This window comes from Sturnira hondurensis, unplaced genomic scaffold, assembly GCF_014824575.4.
Source record: "Sturnira hondurensis isolate 20B ecotype Veracruz unplaced genomic scaffold, ASM1482457v3 Scaffold0009449, whole genome shotgun sequence".
NCBI lineage: Eukaryota > Metazoa > Chordata > Mammalia > Chiroptera > Phyllostomidae > Sturnira > Sturnira hondurensis.
Genome location: NW_028082080.1, coordinates 668,312 through 686,766, shown reverse-complemented (window position 1 = coordinate 686,766; position 18,455 = coordinate 668,312). Strand labels below are relative to the sequence as shown.

At 36.1% G+C, this 18,455-nt stretch overlaps 1 protein-coding gene and 1 pseudogene across 7 annotated transcripts in view; one reads left to right on the top strand and one right to left on the bottom strand.

Annotated features, from left to right (window-relative positions):
* Window positions 1–13,585, top strand: part of USP9X (ubiquitin specific peptidase 9 X-linked) — a 137,577-nt gene extending 123,992 nt beyond the window's left edge. For 5 of the 7 annotated variants that reach the window (XM_037057129.1, XM_037057128.1, XM_037057131.1 and 2 more), the window contains 9 exons: window positions 663–888; window positions 1,421–1,550; window positions 4,349–4,534; window positions 4,764–4,984; window positions 5,074–5,162; window positions 9,457–9,613; window positions 10,107–10,367; window positions 10,689–10,784; window positions 12,267–13,585. In XM_037057129.1, the coding sequence (XP_036913024.1) occupies window positions 663–888; window positions 1,421–1,550; window positions 4,349–4,534; window positions 4,764–4,984; window positions 5,074–5,162; window positions 9,457–9,613; window positions 10,107–10,367; window positions 10,689–10,784; window positions 12,267–12,404 (1,504 nt within the window). In that variant the 3' untranslated portion in view covers window positions 12,405–13,585. The remainder of the gene's footprint in view (window positions 1–662; window positions 889–1,420; window positions 1,551–4,348; window positions 4,535–4,763; window positions 4,985–5,073; window positions 5,163–9,456; window positions 9,614–10,106; window positions 10,368–10,688; window positions 10,785–12,266) is intronic. The other 2 variants (XM_037057133.1, XM_037057132.1) reach the window with 1 other exon arrangement.
* LOC118994503 (small nuclear ribonucleoprotein G-like) lies at window positions 11,576–11,808 on the bottom strand (annotated as a pseudogene).
* Window positions 13,586–18,455: the final 4,870 nt, after the last annotated feature.

The following is an 18,455-nucleotide window of genomic DNA, read 5'->3' as shown; positions in this document are numbered from 1 at the left end:
GACATCTCCTATGTGAAAGATTACAAGGTGATGGTTAAAAGTCTAAACTATTAAGAAGTGCTACATTTTGCCCTGGCTGGTGTAGCTCAGTGGATTGAGCACGGGCCTGTGAACCAGAGGATCATGGTTTGATTCCCAGCAGGGGACGCATGAGAGGCAACCATACATTGACATTTCTTTCCCTCTCTCCTTCCCTTCCCCTCTAAAGATAAATAAATAAATAATCTTTAACTAAAAATAAAAAATATATAGCACAACCAATTTTTTTAAATGCTACATTTTAACTTTTCTGTGTTAAATTCTGCCATAGATTAAAAGGGTAAAAAATTAAAACGAGTTTTTTGTGTTTCTAATTGTGAAAGTGTAAAGGCTGCTATAATACCTTGATTTAACAATTTTTATTTACTTATCCAGGGGTAAGACGTCTAAGGGAACGGCAGGTATTATTTTGTCATTCAACCTAGGAAGTGTTTGGTAATAGGTTTATAGAGAACTATACAAGATTTTGTCTCGTCACTCAGAATAAAGCAAGTCATAGTACTTACCTATCATTTTAATATTAGTACTAGTTTTTATTTGGTTTGTAGAAACCCATCCCTGTATTATAGGAAACATGTTAACTGAAATGATATTCATAGATTTTTTTTTCTGTTTTGTTTTAGGTATGATGCATTGTGTATTCTTCTTCGTCACAGCAAGAATGTACGTTTTTGGTTTGCTCATAATGTCCTTTTTAATGTGTCAAATCGCTTTTCTGAGTATCTATTGGAATGCCCTAGTGCAGAAGTAAGGGGTGCATTTGCAAAACTTATTGTTTTTATTGCACATTTTTCCTTGCAAGATGGGCCATGTCCTTCACCTTTTGCATCTCCTGGACCTTCTAGTCAGGTAATTGCCCAGTTTTGTTTTGTTTTTCCTCATGATTAAATGTTTACAAATTAATTTTTTCCCTGGAACTTGAAGTCACAAATATATGTGTACCTGTTTTATATGTTTACCTCACAAATGTGTACATATGCACACACACCATGCAGTCTGATGTCTAGATTCCATTAAGTACTTCACAGCAATGAGTAGTGATTATTGGCTCTTTAAAAACTGGAATTTTCTCTGTTGATTCATTTACATGTAGTGGCTTAATGATACAGTTCATGTTTCATAGATTATTCTTAAAGTTTCTTTTTAAATAGACTTCTTTAAAAAATTAGAATAATGTGAAGGCTCTATTATGAAATCTACCTTGGATCTTCATTCCCTTTTCTAACAAGCAACCCTTTTAAATCACTTTTGTCATTAGTCTTTCCAGAAACTTCTGCCTATATTTAACATGTATATGTACATATCCCTTTTTTATGCGAACAGAATTATATCATACCTGAACCTTTTTTCTGAAAAACAACTAATGTTTTATCCTTTACAGGCTTATGACAACTTAAGCCTGAGTGATCACTTACTAAGAGCAGTACTAAATCTCTTGAGAAGGGAAGTTTCAGAGCATGGGCGTCATTTACAACAGTATTTCAACTTGTTTGTAATGTATGCCAATTTAGGTAAGGATTTAACTTTTAATAATTCTTTTTAAATTAATAATTTAAATAATTAATAATTAAGAATGGTGCCTAGGATTCCAGTTTGACAATAGAATTTTAATAATTCTATTAAATGGTGAAGTTGTTTGTCATGTGATAAGATATAATTCGGTCTAAAGTAGAAACAGTATTCCATAAAACCTATTACGCATCTTATCTGAAACTTTTATGTTTTCTGCTGCACTTTTCACCTTGTACGTTATAGTTAGGCATGTGTCTTACCTCTGCAGTAAGAAGACACAGGTCAGAATCTGTGTTTTAATCCTGTTTTATGTCCTAAAATGATCCATGCCAGATCCGTCTGGTTTTTGAAACTACTGATTCCTAGGCCCTGTTCTAATCAACCGAATTGGAATTCTGAAAGCTAGCGCAAGTAATCCACATTTCCAAAAGGTTCCCAGGTTCTATGTATTTCCTCAAGTTTGAGTAAAGGGTTTATTCATACATAAGTATTTATATGTTATTTATTATCTCCATGTAGCAATACTATTCTCGAAGTAACCTGCTCTTTCTAACATGACCTGATCTTTTTTCTTTCAGTTATTCCATAATACTTGCCTTATTATACTTTGTTTTTGATAATGTTCAAATTTTTATGTTGCTTCTCAACTAGATTGCAAAGATAAGAGCTTTGCACAGTAGTACTTAGTAAATGTTGAATGAAAATAGGTAGTTGGGAGTACCATAAAAAATCCTTCCATTGTCATTTGATATTTGTTAATTGGGATAAATTTCCTAAGATTGAAATTATATATCAGTCAGGTATTAGTACAAAGTTTTTTAAAAAGGGTTTTTTTAAGGCCTTATGTCCAAAATTATGTTCTGCACCCAAACATTCCTGTCATTCTAGGTTTTTTCTATTGTGAACTTACTAATCACCAGTTGATCTATGCCCTTTTGAACATTTACTTCCTGTTTTGTGGCTTATCATATTTGCTATTACCTTTTCATACTGGAGATGTTTGATTATTTGTAGTTGAGGAGGAAGATAATATGAACAAGCATAAGTGGAATCTATATTTCAAACTTAGAAATACCAAGTTTAGGCAGTCACAAAAATCTTATTTTGTTTAACTCCCTTTTTAGATATTGCCCATTCACAAAGGATACATCATTGGTTCATAACGTAATCTAATTTAAAAGTTTTCTACTAAAGACAAATCAGATCTATAGAGTTTACTATGAAATCCTAAGGCCATGTATGCTTTAGGGGTCTGAATTGTTTGGATTTAAGAAAGGTAAGGCAATGCATATAACCTGCATTGTGTAACATGCCCGTAGCTGGCACCAAGACAGTACCTTAATCGTACACATTAATATTTCTACAGTGAAACATGAATAGTCACACTGGGAAGAGATAAGTAAAGACTGTACATAGCCTCTTGTCAGTTCAGGCCAGATTTTTTCCACTAAACACATTTTGATACTTTACGTTCATCCATTTATTCACTTATAAGAGGTTTTTGAACCTCAGGATTTCAGATAGGAGATTGTGAGCCTGTATTTACTATATTTCTTGGAATATGACTATAAATCTATTGCTTAATGGGGCATAGAAGCAAATAAAATGGTAATTGCCAAAAGGTGTGTTACTGACTATCAAAGGGAAGGTCCAGAGTGCTGGAAAAGTGTATCATAGGGGTACCTGACCAGATTTGGGGATATGTGGGACTTAATGGAGAAGTTCATGTGAGAATTGATTTGTTTAGTTTTCCATCCAGAGTGAACAGCTGATGCAAAGACTTGTAATAAACTCAGCGTGGTTCATTGGAGACAATGAAAGTTACTCAGTCCTACTAAAATTGGTGTAAGGTGGGGATGTCAGGAATGGTAAGCAGTATTCTGATAAGCCTTGTGTGAGGGATTCTGGACTTCATCCTTAGAGCACTGATGAGCCACTGCAGTGTGTTAAATAGACTTACTTTCTAGAACGATAACTCTCGATACTGTTGGTAATGGATTGCAAGGGAATAAGACTAGAGATTGTTAAAATGATCTATAAGAAAGAGATGGCTGTGGCCTGTGCTGGGAGATTGGCAGTGAAGTGGATAGAAATGGACAGGTTGTGGTTCTCTTTTATTTGAGGATTTGGTGGTTGGATATCCAGGAGAGGGACTGCCTTAAAGAGGTTAAGAATGGTGATGGTGCCTAGGATTCCAGTTTGACAAACGGAACAGATAGTGGTGCCTTGTACTGTAAGGGGAAACAGGAGGAAGAACATGGACAGGGGAAGTACAATGATAACTTCAGTTTGGGCGTTGAGTTTTTTAAGCCTATATGACACCCAAATAGAGATATTCGATAGGACAGTAAGATACTTCTGGAAATATTTTGGAATTATCTGAATGAAAGTAGCTGGAACTTGAAGCCATCAGAGTGGGCTTGATTGTCTAAGGGAGGCATACAGTTTGAGAAGATAACCTGACGTGGGAACTTTGAGGAGCATTTATTTTTTTGTTTTGTTTTGTTTTTATTAGTTTTTATCATCTTTCTAAAAACTTCCTTACTCCCCCAGACTCTCCAGGCCATATGTATAAAAAGTGTTTTTCTTCTTTATGCCCAGTGTGATTGGAATGTCATGGTCACTGTTTAACCATTTTAATTCTTAAATCCAATACTCAGTAGATTTTCTGTTCTGATTAAATCCCTTATCATAAAAAATTATAGAAAATACTTTAGGTAATTACTTTTTATGAAACCCATACCATCTTAATTCTTTCCTCATATAATTCTTCTCTCTTCCCTCTTCTTCATTGTAGGTGTGGCAGAGAAGACACAGCTTCTGAAATTGAGTGTACCTGCCACCTTTATGCTTGTGTCTTTAGATGAAGGCCCAGGTCCTCCAATCAAATACCAATATGCTGAATTAGGCAAATTATACTCAGTCGTGTCACAGCTGATCCGCTGTTGCAATGTCTCATCAAGAATGCAGTCTTCAATCAATGGTAAGTCAAATGCTCCATTCTTTACAGTGGTTTTAAAATACTGCCGGTCATATACAGTACCTGATTAAAAGTAATTCTGAAGATGTTTAAATATAAAACAAGACACTAAAGGTTTATGCTTTTTTTCTAGAATTTAAAAAATCCATAAGCTGTGTTTGTATGTTGCAAGCTATGTATTAATTGTGAAGGAGCCTATTAGTTTTTCATTGATGGCAAATCTTTATTCTAGGTAATCCTCCTCTGCCCAATCCTTTTGGTGATCCTAATTTATCACAACCTATAATGCCAATTCAGCAGAATGTGGCAGACATTTTATTTGTGAGAACAAGTTATGTGAAGAAAATCATTGAGGATTGCAGTAACTCAGAGGAAACCGTCAAATTGCTTCGTTTTTGCTGCTGGGAGAATCCTCAGTTTTCATCTACTGTCCTCAGTGAACTTCTCTGGCAGGTTAAAATGAAATAAACATCTATATGACTCTATGATTTGATTTGTTATTCTTTTTAAAAGGTTGTTCACTATGTCTTACCTGTTTTTAGGTTGCATATTCCTACACTTACGAACTCCGGCCCTATCTGGATCTGCTTTTGCAAATCTTACTGATTGAGGACTCTTGGCAGACTCACAGGTAGATACCCTTTTTTGTTACTTGCCCAACTTTTAGACTAACTTAACACATTTTTTTAACACCTTAGAGATCTGATAAATGCTTTATTTTTAACAGAAACATAAGACAAGAATGAATAAAAAATTCCCCTCTTTTCTTACATTTTATTTCACTTTTAAGCTTTTTTTCATTGCCCAATGTGAATACTTAATATACTAACTTTTTTCTTTGAATTGTTTTGTTTTGAATTAATAAAAACTAGCATAAGCATTTGGTAAATATTTTAATTTTGTTAATAATTCCCTGGGCTTATTTTAGGGTTAGATTATATGAGTTTTAGGATTAGTCACATAAAATAACATTTGGAAGTCATTTTACACAATGAAATAAACAAAAAGTGTGGAAAGGGTATCACTAAATAGATAGTAAAAAGGGCACTTGTTTACATTAATAAAACAAGACAGTGTCCTTTTGTTCCACTTGAGCTTGGAATGTTTGTTGGGCATATTAACTTTTTGCCACTCTGCTCATGACCTCAAAAATACCACGAGTGTCATTTCATTTCATTTTGTTTTGGGCTTTGCTCTGTGATTTTTTTGTTTGTTTTTTCCTATTACAAAGTTCCACAAATAGGCCAAATTGCCAATGTGGAATCCATGAATGAGCATCAACTCTAACTAGTTTTTCAGTATGTGAAAAGTTTAGAGGTCTTTTGTTTGTTTGTTTTGTCTTGTTTTTTAAGAACTTTTATCCACCTTATTGTCCCTCAAGCTTCTTCCAGAATTATTCTATTTGTTTTTTTACCATAAGTGCTTAATATATCATCTTCAATGCCAGGAGTTAGTTATACAATAGTGATGAACTATGCAATTAGTTGACAACTCCACCAGATCTTACCAATTCCCTACCACATAGGCAATAGCATAATAGTTTTTTGAGGGGAACAATTCAAGATCTATGTAACAGATTGACTCTCAGTATAATAATTAAAATGAACTTGAAAACAGGTTCTCTAATAAGAAAATGCTTAAAATACAGTCTTAAGTCTTTTTAAATATATTTTATTGATTATACCATTACAGTTGTTCTATTCCCCCCCTTCAATCCCCTCCACCCACACCCTCCCTCCCCCACCATTCTCCCCCCCTTAGTTTATAACCACTTGTCTCAAGTTCTTTGGATTCTATATTTCCCCCACTATTCTCGCCCTCCCCCCTATCTATTTTCTGCCTACCATCTATGCTATTTTCTGTGCCTTTTCCCCCCTTCTCCCCCTCCCACCCCCCTGTTTCTAACCCTCCATGTGTTCTTCATTTCTATGGTTCCACTCCTGATCTAGCTGTCTTCTTGGTTTGCTTTTGTTTTAGGTGTGGTTGTTAATAACTGTGAGTTTGCTGTCCTTTCACTGTTTATATTTTTCATCTTCTTTTTCTTATATAAGTCCCTTTAGCATTTCATATAATAAGGGCTTGGTGATGATGAACTCCTTGAACTTGACCTTATCTGAGAAGCACTTTATCTGTCCTTCCATTCTAAATGAAAGTTTTGCTGGATAAAGCAATCTTGGCTGTAGGTCTTTGGATTTCATGACTTGGAATACTTCTTCCCAGCCCCTTCTTGCCTGTAAGGTCTCTTTTGAGAAATCCGCTGACAGTCTGATGGGCACTCCTTTATAGGTGACTGTCCCCTTATCTCTTGCTGCTTCTAGGATTCTCTCCTTCATTTTGGTCTTGGCCAATGATGATGTGCCTTGGTGTGTTCCTTCTTGGGTCCAACTTATTTGGGACTCTCTGAGCTTCCTGGACTTCCTGGAAGTCTATTTCCTTTGCCAGACTGGGGAAGCTCTCCTGTATTATTTGTTCAAATAAATTTTCCACTCGTGGCTGTTCCTTTTCCCTTTCTGGTACCCCTATAATTCAGATGTTGGAACATTAAAGATGTTCTGGAGGTTCCTAAGCCTCTCCTCATTTTTTTGAATTCTTGTTTCTTCATTCCTTTCTGGTTGGATGTTTCTTTCTTCCTTCTGGTCCATTCCATTGATTTGAGTCCCAGTTTCCTTTCCATTGCTATTTGTTTCCTGGACATCTCCCTTCATTTCACTTAGTTTAACCTTCATATGATCCTCTAATTTGTGACTATAATCCACCAGTTCTGTGAGCATCCTGATAAACAGTGTCTTGAACTGTGCTTCTGAGAGGCTGGCAATCTGTTGGTCACTGAGAGTTATTGGCTCTGGGACTTTGAGTTCTTCTTGCGCCATCTTTTGGGCTGTTTGTGCCTGTTAAGTAGCAGGATCAGAGCCTTAAGTGTTCACCAGAGCAGGGCAACTCAGTCGCTGGGTTGTGACGTTGTATGTGGGGGCGGGGTCAACAGGGAGCAATGGCGTCCCATCTGCTGCCTCCCTTGGCAGCCCCCACAGGTGTGGCAGCTGCCATCGTCACCGGGGCCCACATGTTTTGTCCCACTGCACATGAGTGTGCCACCACTGTCAGCCCTCGCCCCCTGGGGCCTGCATGGTCCATCTCACTGTGCGCGAATGTGCCACCACGGTCAGTGTGCCCCAGACCCTGACTGGGTCTGGGCCACTTGTGCACCTAGGTCTGAGGATCTTTCCTGCCCCGAACCTGCTCCGCTGCTGGTTCCGCCTCTCTTACCGTCCCGGTTGAACGGTTCGTGGTTGTCAGACTTCTGTATAATTCAGTTTTCTGTTCTTTGGCTGTGTCTTTGTTCTCCAAACCTTTGTTGTATTCAAACTTGGTTGTGCGAGAAGGCACAGTGTTTCCACCTATGCCTCCATCTTGGCAGAAGTCTAGTACCCTTCTCAATATGATCAAAGGATTTGAAAGTTTTCTTAAAAATTGGTTTTGCCCTGGCTGATGTGGCTCAGTGGATTAAGAGTCAGCCTACAAACTGAAAGGTCACAGGGTCGATTCCCAGTCAGGGCACATGCCTGGGTTGTGGGCTAAGTCCTTGGTTGGGATGTGCAAGAGGTAACCAGTGGATGTTTTTCTCTTACACATTGATGTTTCACTCTCATTCTCCCTCCTTTCTCCTCTCTAAAAATAAATTAATTAAAATATTTTTAAAAAATTATTTAAGAACTGGTTTTAATGTAATTTAACTTTTACTATTTTCATTTAAAATTCTTGTAAGCAGCTCTGGCCCGTGTTGCTTGGTTGGGGCACCATCTCTTAACTGAAAAGTGAGTTCAGTTCCTAGTCAGGGCACATACCTAAGTTGCTGATGCCTTTCGCAGTCCAGGTGAGGTCCAGGTGCTTATTACATCCCTGGTCCTCACATGTGCAGGAGGCAGCCAATGCATGTTTTTCTCTCCTTTCTCTCTCTCAAAAGCAATGGGGAAAAAAAGTCCTCAGGTGAGGATTAAAAATAATATAAATTATTGTAAGCGTTTATAGCTTTAAAACAATTAGTCATATCTTGACTCACTTGATTAAAACAAGTGATAATGGTAAAGACACACCCTCTAGTAACCATTATTCTTTCTCTGGTTTCGGCTATTCTAAGTACTTCTAAGTGGAATCATAAACTTATTTGTTGTTTTGTTTTGGTTTATTTCACTTACCTTAATGTCTTCAGGGCTCATCAGTATAACATGTTACACAGTTTTACTCCTTTTTTAGACTGACTAATATTTCACTGTACGTGTATACCACATTTGATTCACTAGCAAGTGGTTTTGAACACAGGAAACAAGATGCATTTTTGCTCCACAATCGTTTTTTAAATTGTTTATTTGGGGGAAGAACAAGGAAATCATTGACTACATATTGTCCTGTTGTACTTGGGTGGGAGCTGAAATGAAATCTTCATCCTTGGCAAATCAGCCAACTTGTAGTATTGCTGGTAAAAATTGCTTTACCTGCCATGTATTCTCATTATTCAAATTAATTCTGTACTTCCAAATTATATTACTGTTTCATAGGCACTGAACTCTAACTTATTTTCAGAAATGCTGTATTACAAAAGCAACTGTGTTGCTCACTTGAAGCAAATTCTTAAGTGCAACAGTCATAAACTTAGTTGTTAGTTAACTTTAAGTTTATTACTCTTTGTGTCACTTTTGGTCATGTGCTTGAATTAACACAACAATATCAATTTTGATTGGTAATAAGTTGGTAAGAGCACAGACTGCTAAGCAAGCTATTTAATATAGGGTTTGATAACTACCTACTTATGTCTAGCATTAGATTACATGACTACATCAAAGATACTGTGGCACATAGTAGCTGCTCAACAAATTGTTAGCCGCTATTTGATTTTAGAAGTTTTTATTTTATATCTGGTTTTCTTTCAGAATTCATAATGCACTTAAAGGAATCCCAGATGATCGAGATGGACTATTTGACACAATTCAGCGCTCTAAGAATCACTATCAAAAAAGAGCATACCAGTGTATAAAATGTATGGTGGCTCTCTTTAGCAATTGTCCTGTGGCTTACCAGATTTTACAGGTGAGGTTTTTTTTCCTTACAATTTTGCAGAAATCTGAATCAGGATTAAGGAATCTATTTTAAAAGAATAGAATCACCCTGACTTGTGTGGTCCAGTTGGGTGGGCATCATTATTCCACAAAGCAGAAGGCCGCCGGTTCCATTCCCAATCGGGGCACATGCCTATGTTGCAGTTTTAATCCCTAAATTGGTACATGTACAAGAAGAAACCAATGGATGTTTCTCTCCCTCCACCTATCCTTTCTCCTATTATGAGAATTTGGAGTTGTTTTATATTCTATTTTTAAAATATTAAAATATCCTATTCTATTTTAAATTCTATTTTTAAAATACTAAATTTTAATATTAATAGAATTTCAATTCTATTTTTAAAATATTAAAATATTCTATTCTATTTTAGATTTTTAAAATATTAAAAATATTGATTTCAGTAGGTTACCTTTGAAAATTATTCTGAAACCTTTTGCATATATAGTTTTATTTTCTTTCAAAGGGCAATGGAGATCTTAAAAGAAAGTGGACCTGGGCCGTGGAATGGCTTGGAGATGAACTTGAAAGACGACCATACACTGGCAATCCTCAGTATACTTACAACAATTGGTCTCCTCCAGTACAAAGCAATGAAACGTCAAATGGTTATTTCTTGGAGAGATCACATAGTGCTAGGATGACACTTGCAAAAGCTTGTGAACTCTGTCCAGAGGAGGTAAAAAAAGCCACCAGTGTGCAGCAGATAGAAATGGAAGAAAGCAAAGTAATTCTTTATTTTATAGGCCAGTGTTTATTATGTATTAATGATAGTGTAAAAAATTATGTTTAAGTGTTGTTTGTTTAAACGTTTATTACTACATGGTGATCTTAATTGAGAGAGCCTTCTTCAAATTTCCGTAAAATTGCTTGACATAAGTATTTCTAAGAGAACCCAAATTGGAATTTTTTTTCAGTTGCTTTAATTTATCTGCAGTAAAAGAAAAGTTGTTAGTTTATTTCTAAAAATTTATTTCAAATAGAAAAAATTTTAAAATACACTTGAATTTGCCCACATAATTCTTTATCTTTAAATATTTAAAATTAGGAGCCAGACGACCAAGATGCCCCAGATGAGCATGAGTCGCCTCCTCCTGAAGATGCCCCATTATACCCCCATTCACCAGGATCTCAATATCAACAGGTAAGTAGGGGTCAGTTTGTGTTTCTATTCCCTTTTTATGCTGTATTTTAAGAATGGCTGGTTTTTCTTCTTGTGTGTGTGTGTGTGTGTGTGTGTGCGTGTGTGTGTGAGAGAGAGAGAGAGAGAGCGCGCGAGCGCCTATGAAAATAGAGGGATCACCTAGACTAGCTTTGGGGGCATAATTTTAAAAAGTGGTTAGAGTGGAGTCATTATGTTTGAATTTGCCTCTGTGGTGTTTTCCTGGTCAAATAGGTGCCCCTCTTTTACTACTATTGAAAGTTGGTGAAGCTTGTGATAATTCATGTCAACATAAAATGATGGTATTTATTTAGTACAAAGGATTATGATATTTTCTGTTACTCTTAGTCTGTAAGGCTAAGATAGCCATATATTTTTTTCTATTTCAGGGTGGAAATAGAAGCATGTTGAATAGTTAAAAAATGCACATTTCACATTTATTTTCATAATACAAATTATAAAATATAAATGCAAATATCTTGGCTTATGGGAATGTACAGAAAAGTGAGGGTCCAGGGGTTAAAGGTTAAGGAACAAAATTCATACTGAGAGAGCTCACGTATTAATCATGCTTCTTCCACATTGTTTTGTTTTTGTTAGCATTGTTCTGTGTTCAGGGTTATTGCATATGCAGATCTCATGATTAATATTTTTTGATACAAAAGTTTATTTAACAAAAGTTCAATGTGAAAATGTACAAGACTCGATTTTTATATTGTAGTAAAACAGGAGATATGGAAACAACCGAGGTCTCTGGTGAACATAGCTGTTCTTTATACTCTTTCCAAGGCTTCTAACATGATGATACTATTGCCTCATAGTACCACCATTCCAATATTATTCTGTTGTCTACTAGTTGCCATCGCCACACATCCATCTATCAAAAGATTCATAAAGGGATCAAGTTCCCACAATATTCCTTGGGCATGTTTGCCACCATTTAATTTCAATGATAAACTTCTTGTCCATGAACTTTTTTAAGCTCAGGAGTGTGAGATTTGCTCATGGTGTCTATTCAGCAAGGTCAAAGATACCTCCCCTTATATGATTATTAGATTTAAGCATATGAAAAGTTCAAGGTGCTTGGAAGAGTCAGCATAGATGTGTTCTGGCTCACAAATCATTGTGAATGTTCTGACCACAAGCAACAGTGGGCTCTGATCCCTTATTTGTCGGACTTAGATCTAAATAATTTTTGGCACTAAAAGTCACTTTGGCCACAGATTTATATATACCTGCACTGCTCTTATTTGCAGCTTCGGCATTTGCATTTAGGCTTAGTTTCTCTATTTCAGACCCCCCTTTGGTGGGGGGGGGGTCACCATTAGACCAACCATTTTTATTACTTGTAAGTTTCGAGAATGAAGGAAGTGATTACATTTTCACAAACTGTAGCCCATGATTATAAAAAGCTTAAGATTAATACAAAAAAAGATTTAACATGCCTATCTTTTTCCCTCCCAGAATAACCACGTGCATGGACAGCCATATACAGGCCCAGCAGCACATCACATGAACAACCCTCAGAGAACTGGCCAACGAGCACAAGAAAATTACGAAGGCAGTGAAGAAGTATCCCCACCTCAGACAAAGGATCAGTGAAAATGCACATAATTAACTGGTTCCATCAAGACTGTGCACCCAGGCCTTACAGTCCAACCTTTTTCTGTGTCTGGCTAATATTTAAAAAAAAACTATTCCTAATCAACATGGAGTGGAGAGTTTATTCACTGTCTTATCTGCAGAAATTTGCTGTCCATATATAACCCGCCTGCAGTGGAAAGTGTATAGTGTTTTGTAATAAATGGCCTGATGCTAATGTGTAAATGGCAAAGGTGTATATAGTATATTAATGTTTGACTGTTAATTCTTAAGCAAGAAACTTTTTTCTCGATGAAACTCACAAATCTACAAAAACTACAAAAGTTAATTTTCTTGTTACACCCATTGCACTCTGCAGCCAGTGTTGCCTGCCTCACGGCAGTTGGATCAGCTCCTTTACAAAAACAAAAAATAAACCAACAAAACAGAGCCCATCCATGTCAACCACACCAATAGTTTCATGTTAATTCTTTGCCACTGGAGTCAGTTTTATTATGATCAATGTAAGACTGGTAACCTTTAAATTATTTGGTTGATGTGGAAAATTGGTGATGTAACATTGTTTCTAGGTCTTTTTCATTGCCTTTTTATTCTGATATTAGGTTAATCATTTTGAAGCTATAGTTATGCTGTAACATTTAGCATGGCTTCACACCAGGTTAGTGTAGCCAATGAGGAAAAAATTACCATAATGACAGCAGTTGTCCCAGTGTGACAGCTGTATTGCTCAGCTTTTCCTTCTTACACCTAGAATATAAAATAGAAAACAAAGGGAGAAATGTGACAAACAGGTGGTTTTCAGTTAGTTACACATATGTTGCTTACATTTAATGTTTGACAGTTCAATTTCTGGGTGGGATAAAGAATCTTAAGTGTCAGTAATGGGACTTTTAAAAGATTTAAACAAATATGCAAAAATTTGTTATGTCAGGATGCTTGGAGCCTAATAGAAGACTGTATTTGGTATGCTTGTTTTGTTTCCTTGGTAGAGCTTATTAGGTGAATCTTCTAAAACTTTCCTTCTGCTGGATCCCAGAGAAGTGGAAGTCCTCAGAATCCCACAGTACTTGGTGCACCACTACACCAAGATGTCTGGCTGAGTTTCCACTCAGTCACAGTTTTACTTGAAAGCAAGAATTGTCCTAGCTCCTTTTCCATTATTCCAAAAAAAATTAAAGCAGGGTCTAATTAAAAAGGAAACTACTGGTTAGTTAATATAATTGAGGTATCATAATTTCAGAATAAACATTTAAAGACGAAGAACTCATCAGTTAATACTGTATTTAAAAGAGAATTGGTAACTTGAATGTGTGTAATTATTTGGAACATGTCTAAAAACCAAATACCCCTGCAAACAGATACAGTCCACCCTATTCTATTTAAATATTTTGCTGTTTTATTTTATAGAAATTATTTTGCTGGATTCACAAATAGAATTTGATTTAAGAAGAACTTTTTGTCCTGTGGTGTCTTTTTGGTTTTTTTGTTGTTGTTGGGGTTTGGTTTTGTTTGGGGTTTTTTTTTTTTTTTTTTGGTTACTTACCTTTTTTGTCCTTTTTTTGTTGTTTTGGTTTTTTTGTTTTTGTTGTTGTTTTTTAATTTCCAGAAGGACTGCATATTAAAACTAATTCTGTGCATAGCATGCCTAGGCATGACGCAGAATTCAGGACTCAGTCACGTTGAGTTTTTGTGCACAGACAGATTTGATCTTCTGCCCTTTACTAAAGATTCAGAGAAAACAGGATGTTGACACTGTAAACGTTTCCTAACATAATCAATCTTGTACTTTTTGTATGTTTTTATATACATGTATATTTAATGAGCACAAGCTTGGTTGTATTTTTTTAAAGTTCAGTTAACAGGAAAATGTTTTGTCAAAAAGGCTGTAGTTGGAACTGAACAAAGCAGAAACAAAATTGAGAATTGCTTTATTTTGTGATTAAAAGGGGCAGGTATTTCAGATAAAGCTTTGGGTATGTTATTCACAGTACTCTGTGTAGTCCACCTATGCTTCTAGGTTTTCTGTAATACTAGGAAATTTTGAACCAGAATAGGTCCTGGGTTTTTTTGTTTGTTTGTTTGTTTTGCTTTGGTTTTTTTTGCCTTAAGTATATTACATATGAATTTAAGTTTGAATGAAAGTTGGACACAGCGCTTGCTATTCCAGTTGGTAATTTTATTTTAAAAGTTTTCCAAGCTTCCTTAACAGTAATAAGCAAAATAGGTTAACTTTATTTGGACAAGTTGCTATCATTAAATACATACATCATCTCACCATCTGAGAGGTGATTTTTTTTTTTGCATTTCCCACTCCTTAATAAATGTAGTGTACTTCGTATAGAACTTTAATGACTTGACATTTTAATAGGCTGTGAATTTTTTCTCCATAGAGGGAGTGATCCCACCTTGATTGCTTTCAATTTACAAGTCCCCTTGTGCCAGGTGAGGGTTTTTTAATCATTTTCCCCTCCGTTTGAGGAAGAGCGGTCTGTTGTGACCAGGATGAAGGGGGAGTGAACAGAGAGTTATTTTTTGTTTGTGCAAATTATTTTCTATATTTAGCTCTTAAACAAGCATTAATGTATAACCAGAAATTTTAAGATGCATGTTATTGTAAGAGCAACATAGTGATGATTTTAAGGTCTTTTTCTGAACATAAATGGCACATTTTAAACTTAAAGTCTTCAAAGTGCCTAAAGATTATTTATCCCTCAACTGATTTCTTGAGCCATATAAATATTTCCTACTTTAAATGTTTGTTGCAGAATCGCTAGTCTTCCTTTCGAAGAAATATCCCCAGAATTCTAAATGGCATGATTACTTTATAGAAGACAGTAGTATCTGTTAACTTAAAGACCGAAGATATTTTCGTTGTTAATCTGTGTAAACAAGGGCTTTGCCCTGTTGGATCTAAGTATTTTAGTGTACAACTTGGTAAAAACCATATTGCTGCTGTTTCTAAGCCCTCCACCAACCAAATTTTCATCTTCAGCATTGTAGAGGCAGAAGTAAGAACATGATCATATTTGGGGTTTTTGTCTTGTTGATTTTTCTCTCAATTTCCCAACATTGTGTCTTTTAGCTCTTATGTATACAAATTTAGAGTTATTAAAATGTTTTATATTTTTTCATGATTAACTTTTATTAGTGAATGATAACAACTTAAGTATTTAATACTTGTAGTGGTAAGAAGATGAGGATCCTTTTTTTTTTTGAATTACATTTGTAAACAAAAGCAGCAGTCTGAATATTCAGATGACTACTCCAAAATAGTTCTTTTTTGTTTTTTTTGGGGGGGGGTGTAAGTATTTTTCCAGCTTATGTTTTCCCTTGAACTCTTTGCTGAATTTTGTGGTTAATTTGGTGGATATATCCTGCCTTATTTAGAATTATAACTGGATAAGAAAATTGCCTTTTCATTATAAGTGCCCAATTTTGGTCTCTAGTTTGAAAGTACTACATACTGCCGAGCAAGGAGAGCACTCTCCTCCCCCCCATTTTGTGTTACAGAAAAAACCATTCAGTACTGGTTTCATAGTAGGGCTCAACCGAAGTTGGTCCTGCCCCTATGTGAGTGTCTAGTGTTTAAAACTAAGGTTTGGGATGTGATAATTCACTACGAAAGTGCTAAATGTATTGACTTGCTGCCAATTGTATTTCTGATGATTTAATTGTTGGCAAAATGTAGCACTTTTCCCCCAAATTTATAGGTATAAGAAAAAAGGGGGAAAGGTACTCCATGTTTTAAACTTGGAAATGAGTGAAATTTTTTATTTGGAAATCCAGAGTCTCAAAAGGAAATTTCACCACCCAAATCACACACTTTCTCAGCCTTTTACAAGCCAAGACTGACTGAAGATTGTCCAGTTCCTAAGATTTAGCACATATACAAAAATAAAACTTTATAAATTAAAGTTTTGGTTTTCCCTTTTATTTACTAAAATAAGAATTTTAAATGGAAGGTAAATTAGAGGCATTAATAGATTTGAACAGAATTTAAAAAGGGAAATGTTTACAAGTAATTATGCCCTCACTTTGTATATTCATAGCATATTCACATCTAAATTCAAAAATTGAGTTGTGCTCTAATTGCTTATCTGTTCATTCTAAAGTCAAGGTTCAGTGAACACTTTAATGTTTTAAACTTTATTTAAATAATGAGCAGTAAAGCAGGGTATGTTTTGATGCAAGTTAAAGATGTGAAAATTTAGTTCATTCTTTAGCAAATTCTATCTGCTCTACTTTTTGGTATCTGAGAAGTATTGTTCCCTTGTTCCAAAGAAATGTGACTTCCAGAGAAACCTGTTTGGTGCTTCCCTAAAGTTGTGTTACTGTAAGGACTACTAAAGAAATCCCAGGTTTTATTTGTACTTTATAAAAAGAGAATCAGAAGACCAGTATGTAACATTGGTGTTCTGCAGTTTGGGAAACTCCAGTTGGATTAAACTGTTCGAAGGTGTTTCTTTTTTTATTTTCCTTTTTTTTTTTTTTAGCTACATGAATACACTTAACTGAAAGAAAATTTACATAGCCACCAATATTTTGAACTGCTTTGTTGTAATCGGATCATTTATAAGTAGACTTTAAAAATCGACAGTTATATCCAAGGCTGGCAGATGTGACCTAGTTGGAGGTTCAATTCCCAGTTGTGGCATATGCTTAAGTTAGGGGTTCTGTCCCTGGTCAGGGCACATAGGGGAGGCAACCAACTGACCAATGTTTCTCCCTCCCTTCCCCTCTTGAAGATCAATAAACATCCTGGGGTGAGGATTTAAAAAAATCTGTATACCTCAAAGTTGGGGCTACGTAAAAGGTTTGGATAACTTTTTTAGGGATGTAAAGTCTCAAGGGAAATGTTCTGAAACCACTCTAAAAAGCTTTCCTCCATATAAAAATCAGTTGATTATTTTAAAGGCATTCCACTTAAATGTACAAAATTCTAAAATGGGAATGATCTTAGCTGTCTGCAAATGTCTTATGCTCCATCAGTATTTTTAAGATTTTACTTAGAGGGAAAGGGAGGGAGAAAGAAACATCAGTGTGTGGTTGCTTCTCATGCACCCCCCCACTGGGGACCCATCCAGCAACCCTTTGGTTGGCAGGCCAGCACCCAATCCACTGAGCCACACCAGCCAGAGCTGCTCCATCAGTATTAAAATATACTGCATTTCATCCAATCAGACCACCTGTAAGGTGCTCCAATAAGCAAAATCACTGACTTTCAGGGATATTGAAATGTGAGGAATCTCATTTGGTAGTAACTTACGTCATGGATGTTTTTTGTATCTTGCAACAGTGTTTCATTGTGAGTTTTTCTCACATTGCTTTTTTCCCCCATTAACATTGGAATACAGAAACCCTATTTTGGTTTTTTTTTTTAATTTTCCATTCATTTATCTTTAGAGGGGAAGGGAAGGAGAGAAATACCAATGTATGGTTGCCTCTCGTGAGTCCCCTACTGCGAACTGGCCTGCAACCCAGGCATGTGCCCTGACTGGGAATCGAACCATGATCTTCTGGTTCACAGGCCCGCGCTCAATCCACTGAGCTACACCAGCCAGGGCCCCAAAACCCTCTTTTTATGTATGATTAGTAACAAAGCTGGCCAGTTTACCAGTGCTTGATAGAACCAAACCTTTAAGGAGTCAAACCATTAGTGGAGTACCCTATATAAGGGGTCCTCTTGAGAAAGTTCCGTGTGGTCTCCAGTTTGCCATACATTATAGTTAGGACACCAAGTAGACTTTCTGGCTCCACCAAAGTTGAGCTGCCCTAGCTGTTGCCCATCGTGTGTTAGGAGCATAACTGGCTTGCCCCTTCCCACCACTACCCCCACCAAAGGTGGGCCAAGTGAGGGCCGCTTGGCTAGATAAGAGTTGTATTTTCTACTTCTCAACTGTACAGATGTAAAAATACTCAAAATGGAAGCTTTGGTACTGGAAAGAGTATTTCCATGAGTTACATGCATGAGGGTTAACAAGTGTATTCTCACAGTATTGCTGTAAGTCATCTGCCATGCTGTCTTTCCCACCCATTAAAATACTGGGTTCA